At 60.5% G+C, this 7380-nt stretch overlaps 1 protein-coding gene across 1 annotated transcript; it reads right to left on the bottom strand.

Annotated features, from left to right (window-relative positions):
* Positions 1-3489: 3489 nt before the first annotated feature.
* On the bottom strand, positions 3490-6667 carry MNX1 (motor neuron and pancreas homeobox 1). Its single transcript, XM_086467216.1, has 3 exons — positions 6055-6667; positions 3956-4116; positions 3490-3825 (listed from the first exon to the last, which is right to left on the bottom strand). Exons 1-3 carry the CDS (start codon positions 6665-6667, stop codon positions 3490-3492), a joined length of 1110 nt encoding a protein of 369 aa, XP_086323342.1.
* Between the last annotated feature and the right edge of the window lie 713 nt (positions 6668-7380).

Here is a 7380-nt window from a genome sequence, read left to right as displayed (position 1 = left end):
TTGTTTTAGCACTTAATGCTTATGAAATTGCCAGTTAATGACATCCATGCCTAAACCGTGTTGCTTTTTAAAGTAAAATGTCTACCAAAGGTCCGTGTTCATACTTACCACTTCTCAAGTACAGCAATGAAAGTTTTAAGAGGGTTATTACCTACTGTGTCTGGGGGAGGGAGCCGATGGACTAATGAAATTACAAACAGGGGGTCAGATTAAAGCCTTGCCTGCGCCGGGTCTTGAGGGACAGCAACACCACCAGCGCCAACGGGGCACCCCAAGGCTAGGGGTGGGGGCACCCTGGGGCGGGTGCAGAGAGCCCCCACGCTTGGTGCGGGAAGCTGGCGCGGGGGGAGGCAGGCTGGGAGCATGAGGACCCTGGGGCGGGGGCAGGGGTACCGGGTCGGGTGCGGGGGGCTGAGGCTGGGTGGGAGGGACTAGGGCTGGGTGCGGGGCACCCCCGGGGCTGGAGCGGGGGGGGCACGACGGACCCCAGGGCGACGCTCAGAGCGCATCCCCTCCGTCCCCAGCCTCCGGCTGACCTGGGGCCGCGGGGGACAACGGGGCCCCTCGGGTGCCGCCCGGCTGGGCACAGCCCGAGGCACCCACCGCCGGGCCGGGCGGCCGCGGGAGCGGGCGCGGAGCCTCCGCGGGCCGGGCGGGGCGCGGAGCGTGTCGGGCGCGTTACGGGGCTTCGCTGACCGCTCCCCGCCCCCCCCGCGCCTTTGACTGCGCCGCACGTGGGGACGAGCCTCCTCACTTCAAAAGAGCGTGGGAAATCCTGATTAAAAGGCTTTTCTCCCCCGTTGGGATCGACACCTTCTTTGAAGCCCTTCCAAGCGACAATGCAAACGCACCCACCGCCAAAGGACCGTATCTATATTTTAAGGAACTTTAATTTCTCTTTCCCCCTCTCTTGCTCTCTTTCCCCCTCCTCTCCTTTCAGTTTTGGAAACACCTGGTAAGTTGTAAAATGATTTACGAAGTGAAAGTGTTAAATGAGGCCACCAGCTGTAAGACTGACAGAGCTTTATGAGTTTTATTAGGTGCCCTATTATGGAAAATAAACTTTAATCCGTCCATAAAAACAGAATCTGAAAAACATATTTGCCCTTGTAGTCTGGAACACTGAAGGTATTCTTGTGAGACGCTGGGCTTTAAAGAGATTAATTTTATTGAGACAGACACAATACACCGGTAGGACTTTGATACGGAGTCCGTGAATAGCTGCCTGCACCCTGCACGGCTGTTTTTCACAGGGCTGAGACACGTTTGGACACACACCTCCTGGGCATACAGTAAATTTCTGTCCCGGGGGCGCACGTCTGCCAGTTTAATCAGCGGGTATTTAATTGGAAATTAATGCCTGGGGGCGGACCTTTTTTGAGGGGATGATCTCAGGTAGCTCTGGATTTTTTTTTAGTTTTTTTTTTTTGAGATAACGGTGTATTCTCCAGACTGATGTCTTTTAGATATTTTAAGGTGTGAGCAAGAGGTAGATCCTGCTGGCAGTGGGTGATTCCGAGGCGCCGCCGGTCTTAGGGCGGAGGAGCCTGCGCGGGCGTTGCGCGGCCCTGCGTGGGCGTTCACCCGCGAAGATGCAGCCAGCAGCGTGGAAAATCGCCAAGTAACTAATGCCTCCGTTTTCCTATCGCCTTAAATTCTCTACAACCTGTGGCCGAAAGGAAACCGTTTATAAATCTAAATCAGAGCCTCAGGCGTGATTCTTCCCGTGCGGGGCGGGGGGCATCGATCAAGCCCAAATCAAGTTTATTCCCACCAAGTTTGTTGACATATGGGACCCACCCCGATTTATGAATTACCCCGTTAACGTGTGCGATTTAGGTCGCTGGGCGTGCGGAGCCGGTAAGCTGATAACGGACGGCGCTGCCTCTGACCGCCACCTCCAGCCGGCACCGCCTGAAGCTCTCGGGGATGGACATCGCCTTGCCTCCGTGTGACCTCCTGCCGCAATCTCACCCGTCCGCCAGCCGCTGCTCCGCGGGCAGGATCTTTATAGAAGCCCCTTAGAGGGGCCGCGCTGCTCTCGTGTGAAAGGTTAACGAGTGTTTGTAAAAAAGCCAATTTTTTTTTTTTTTTTTTTTTTTAAATAAAGGTGTATGGGAGTGGAAACTCTCTGCATTTCGGAGCTCTTCGTCCTCCGGGGCTCCACGGGGGAACGCCGGCAGCCGGGATGCGAGAGGGATGCGGGGTCCGCGTCAGGCTCCGGCGGGTCCCTCCGCCCCCCAGCGCGGCCCTACGCGGGCGCGGGAGCCGAGTCGCTCCGTAATTCATTAGCGGGGATGAATTGCCAGACGTGGCCCCGAGCTGGTGGGGATGAGCCAGTGATTATATTTAAATTCGCTATAATTGATTTGGGGAAGAGCTGTGGTGACAAGGATGAATTGATCTGCAAATTTATTGGCGAGATAAATCCCGCAGTTATCGAGCGGCCTGAGCTTCGCTGCCGGGGTGGCCGGCGGAGGCGGGGGGGGGGGGGGTGTCCCATCCTCGGTACTGGGGAGGGTGCGGGAGCCCCTCGCCCCCCTTCCACCCTCCGGAGCTCGTTTGGGAGCGGAGCCGCCCCTGGACACCAGCGCTGCCCCCTCCTTTCCGACACCCTGGCTCCGCGTTCGCAGCCCCGCGGGGGGAGAGGGGTCCCGCTGCTGCCCGGGGTCCCCCTCTCCCAGCCTCGCGTTGCCGGGAGCACAGCACGTAGCTCCCCGCCGCTCCCCCGGGGGGACGCGCAGCTCCGCTGCCGGGGGGGCTGGAAAGCAGCAAAGCAAAGCCCGGCGAGGGGGAAGAGCCGCCTCGATTCCTCCCCTGTGCCGAGGCGCTCCTCTCGGAAAGACTGACGCCGATGTCAGATATTGCACGACGACTGCGGCATCGAATTAAATTCGGGTCAGAAACCGGTTCCGCTCACCTTCCCGGCCTCTTCGGCACCGCTCAGAGCAACGGGACCCGCCGGCCCGGGAGAGTCCAGCGTCCCCCACCAGCACAGAGAGCTCATACATCTCAAGTACAAAACGCTGTTTATTTTCCACCCCATCGCGCAGGTGGGAGGGCCTGGGGAATAATTTAGCATGCATAAGTAGAGGTAATTTTTTTTTTTTTATAAATACGATATACAAAAATAAAGACAGTATTGAGATTTCCAGCAGTTTTAACGTTCATGACATAAACAGTTTCCCCGATATATAGTAAGAACAAAACATTTCCAATATTCAGCGAAAGGAACGCGCTTCCAGGGGACAGGGACGGGACGGGGGGCTCAAGTTTTGTCTGATTTTCAGTCAATAATAACACTGTATTCACCGTAAATCTTCTTCCCCGCCCGGCATGCGGAGGATCCTTTTCTCCATCCCCCTCCAAGCAGGGAGAAATCGGAACAAGGCGGGGGAAGCGGGGCCGGGGCCGCCACCCACCCCCACCCCCCTCCCCGGCAGGACGGGCAGAGCCCGCGGCCGGAGGGAGCGGGGCCTGCGGGGAGGCTCACTGGGGCTGCGCCGGGGCTGCGTGCCGGCCCCGGGGCTGCGTGTCCTCCTCGTCCGCCTCGGAGCAGTCGGAGGAGTGGTAAGGGCAGCATCGCCCGGCCGCCGCCGCCTCCTCTTCCTCCTCCTCCTCCTCTTCCTCATCTTCAGGCTCGCTGTCGGGCAGCTCCCGCATCCTCCTCCCGCCGCTCTTCTCCGGGGCGGGCAGCAGCAGGTCCTCCTCCGCCTTGTCCTCCCCGCCGCCCCCCTTCTGCTTCTCGGCCTCCTGGGCCGCCTGCTCCTTCGCCTTCTTGCTGCGCTTCCACTTCATGCGCCGGTTCTGGAACCAGATCTTCACCTGGGGGACGCGGGGGGGGGGGGGGGGGGACGGGACGGGACACGACACACAGACCACCTCATCCACCGCTCCCCCCCCCATCGGCGGTGGCATCCCCCGCCTGCCCCTCACCCTTGGGGCCGGGACTCACCTGCGTTTCGGTGAGCATCAGCGACGTGGCCACCTCGAACCGCTTGGGCCGGGAGAGGTACTTGTTGAGCTTGAACTGGTGCTCCAGCTCCAGCAGCTGCTGGCTGGTGAAGGCCGTGCGGGGCCGGCGGCACTTCCCCAGCAGGTTGGACTGCGCCTGGGCTAGGGGAGGAGAGGGGTGGGGGGAGCGCAGAGGTGAGCGCGGAGCCGCCCCGCCGCGGCCAGGCATCCCCCCGGACGAGGGTGGGAAAGGGGGAGGCAGGAAAGCCAGGAAGAGGAGGCTGAGGCAAGGATGGACGGTTATCCACCGGGGCACCGACCGAGGAAGGGATCTCCTCCAGCCTCCAGGGTTTATCGGCTTGCACAGTGTCAGGGGATACCCCACAGGGACGAAAATAAGTTAAATCTTTTAAATAAAGAAAAATATGTCTTGATTTCCCAAGAGCCTAACAAACGCGAGACAATAAAACGGAGGCAGGGATGGCGGCGAAGGGGTACCGGGCTCTCCCGGGAGCAGCAATTTGCTCCATTTAATGCTTTAGTTAAACCTGCCGCGCTCCCAGCCCGCCCGTCCGGGGCCGCTCCGCAGGCTGCGAGCGCCGGACACCGGCAGCCCGTCAGAGCGTCGGTCAGCGGCCAGCGCTGGGGAATTGTCCTTGGATGGGGTGGGGAAAAAAAAAATGGTGTGTTTTACACCTTCAGAAATAATTATATATTCAATCCTTGATTTTAATTAAGAAAAAAAAAAAAAGACACGGCGACGGGCAAGGGGGAGGGCACCGAGCCCATTCACAGGTCCGAACACCCCCGGGGATGCGCCACGGCAGCGGTATCGCCCGTTTCTCCAACTATTTTGGCTTATTTGGTTTAGCAAAATAATAATTAAAAAACCCCACCTACGGAGGGGCGGCTTTCGCTAAAGAGGCAGCTCGCTAAAGCGGGCAGAAAGAGAAAAGGACAGTGTCCGCTCCCGGGCAGCAGCGCCGGGGAGATTTTCTCACCGCGGTGCGATTTTCCGAGGCTCCATTCTCGTTTCTCTCCGGTTATTTATTCCCCCTCTGCACCTTGTTTGAGAGGCAGAGCTCTGACAGCTCTCCTAATTATTTTTTTTTCTTCCTGAGTGTTCCAGTCTAAACAACCCTAATTCAAGGGAAAACAATGGACTTTTTTGTCTGCGAATGTGTGTGCTGAGTATGAGAAGGGGGGGGAAAAAAAAAAAAAAAATCGCAATTCTTTTCCTGGCATGATTTTTGTAAAACTACACCTCCGGTATTGTTAAATCGGCCATTCCCACAGAGAGCTCACACCTCCGAAAATGATCTTTGCTTAAAACAGATGCACACAAGGTCCCCATCGCCGTGAGGCCTAGTGCTGAGCAACGCGCCTTTGCTGGGGATTGTGTAGTTTAACGCAGCGTTTTCAGCCTTCCCTGGTCCCAAACCGAAACCCTTCCGACTGTATCTTACATTCCTTATGCCCCGGGAATGTGGAACCCCAAATTCTTGGCTAACCCTAGATCCTCCCTGTGCCCGTTTGCCCAGAGGAACCTGCCATAATTATCATAAGCCCATTTCCCAGAAAATAAAAACAAAATTAAGAACGGTGGCCAAGAGATGGGACCTGCCACCCCGCTTCTGGGGAGATACATCGAGACCGGGTTTTGGGGGGAGACCAGGGGGACTCCTACCCCTGCCTTGTCCCCATCTCCCCTCTGTGGTGGCTTTTGCACCCCGTGGACGGCGGGAAAGGCCGTTTGCAACGACAGGAGGCGATTTGCCACCTTCCAGTTTAACCCGCCGGGGAAAACCGGGGTTCCTCACGGGCCGGGAAAGGTGAGGCGACCCGCACACCCCCGCTTCCCATTGCAGATCGCTGTTTCCTCCTTCCAATAAGACTCAAATAAATTAAAAAAAAAAAAAAAAAAAAAAAAAAAAGCCGCCTCCGGTTTAAACCTGCAGCTTGTTTACGCGGGGGGTATACAGCACAACGCGGGGGCGGGAAGGGGGTTTCCTCCCTGTGGGAAGGAGGCAGCTCCCGGTCGGCCCCTGCACCGGGGTAGGGGATGGAGGGGCTGCGGGGCGGAGGGAGGCAAATACTCACAGTTGAAGTCGGGCATTTTGGGCAGGATCATGCCGGCGGTGGAGGCCCGCAGCCACTGGTCCAGCTGGAAGGTACCGGCGCTGAGCTTGATGGGGTCGGCGGCGGGGTGGGAGGGGTGCGCTCCCTGCACTTGCGAGTAGGGGTAGGAGAGCGCCGGGTGCTGCCCGCCCAGCGCCGAGTACCCGTACACGGGGTGCCCGTAGAGGGCCGCCTGCGCCGGCATGCCCGGCCCGCCGGGCGCCGCGGGGTGCAGTCCCAGGGCCATGCCGGCCGCCGAGGCGTGGTGATGAGGATGGGCACCCGCGCCGGTGCCGGGCAGAAAGCCGGGTTTGGGGACCAGGGCGCAGTGAGCGGCCAGGAGCCGCGGCGGAGAGGGGCTGTCGGTGCGCAGGCAGTCGGCGGGGCCGCCGGCGGGATGATCGGAGGAGGATGAAGAGGACGAGGAAGAAGAGGAGGACGGTGGGCTGCCGCTCCCGCTGCTGCTGCTGCCGCTCAGCGAGGTGACCAGGGCCAGCGGCGCGCTCTGCCCCGCCGCCGCCGTTGCCGCCGCCGCCGCCTTGGGGGGGTCGACAGCCAGCAGCGCGTCGATGCGGAAATTTTTGGATTTTTCCATGGGAGCGCCGGCGGGCTGGGGCGGGAGGCGGCGGCCGCGGGGCGGGGGGGAACCTCGGCGGGTCGGGTGGCCCCGTGCCGGCCGCGTCTCCCGGCGGCGGCAGGCGGCAGTGCGGCCGCGCTCCGCGGCGCGCCCCTTCAAGGGCCGCAGGCGGCTCCCATTGGGCCGGCGCCGCTGCGGCCTCGCTCGCCATTGGCCCCGCCGCCCACCTGTCACGGCGGAGCGGGGAGGGGTGGCCCGCCCCCGCCCACCCGCACCGCCCCCGGGGACGCCGGGAGAGGCGGGGGCGGCGGGCTGGGGGTTACCGGGAGGGGAAGGGCCGGCCTGCGGGCGGAGAACTGTCTCCTCTCCGCGGGGAGAGCCCTCCCGGCCGCGGTGGCTCCCGCCGCGTGTTCAATGACCGTTTTCCACCGTTCCCGCACACGGCAAATATTTGCCGTAAACGCGCCGGCGGCCGCTTTTTAACGAGTCGGAAAGAATAAACACCTGTGGGTCAGGGAGTCAACCCTGCCACCAACCCCCGGGTCTGTCAACAGTGTTATTAGAGCTGCTTATCTAACGCAAACAGGCCCGAACAGAAAAGGGAAAGAGCGGGGCGAGGGGTCGCCTCTTCACCAGGGTCCCATTTCCCGGGGTGGGGCTGCGGGGACCCCCGCAAAGGCGGTGTGAGCGGAAGGTCAGGCTGCGGCACGAAGCGCTGCCGAGGTAAACTC

Source organism: Leptosomus discolor, chromosome 6 (assembly GCF_034619465.1).
Source record: "Leptosomus discolor isolate bLepDis1 chromosome 6, bLepDis1.hap2, whole genome shotgun sequence".
Classification (NCBI taxonomy): Eukaryota; Metazoa; Chordata; class Aves; order Leptosomiformes; family Leptosomidae; genus Leptosomus; species Leptosomus discolor.
This window is presented reverse-complemented; position numbering and strand designations above follow the sequence as displayed.

Coding starts and splice junctions, on each gene's coding strand:
- MNX1 (XM_086467216.1), bottom strand. CDS start 6,667: ATGGAAAAATCCAAAAATTTCCGCATCGACGCGCTGCTGGCTGTCGAC. Junction 4,117..6,054: donor CAAAATGCCCGACTTCAACT/GTGAGTATTTGC, acceptor CTCCTCCCCTAG/CCCAGGCGCAGTCCAACCTG. Junction 3,826..3,955: donor TGATGCTCACCGAAACGCAG/GTGAGTCCCGGC, acceptor CGCGTCCCCCAG/GTGAAGATCTGGTTCCAGAA.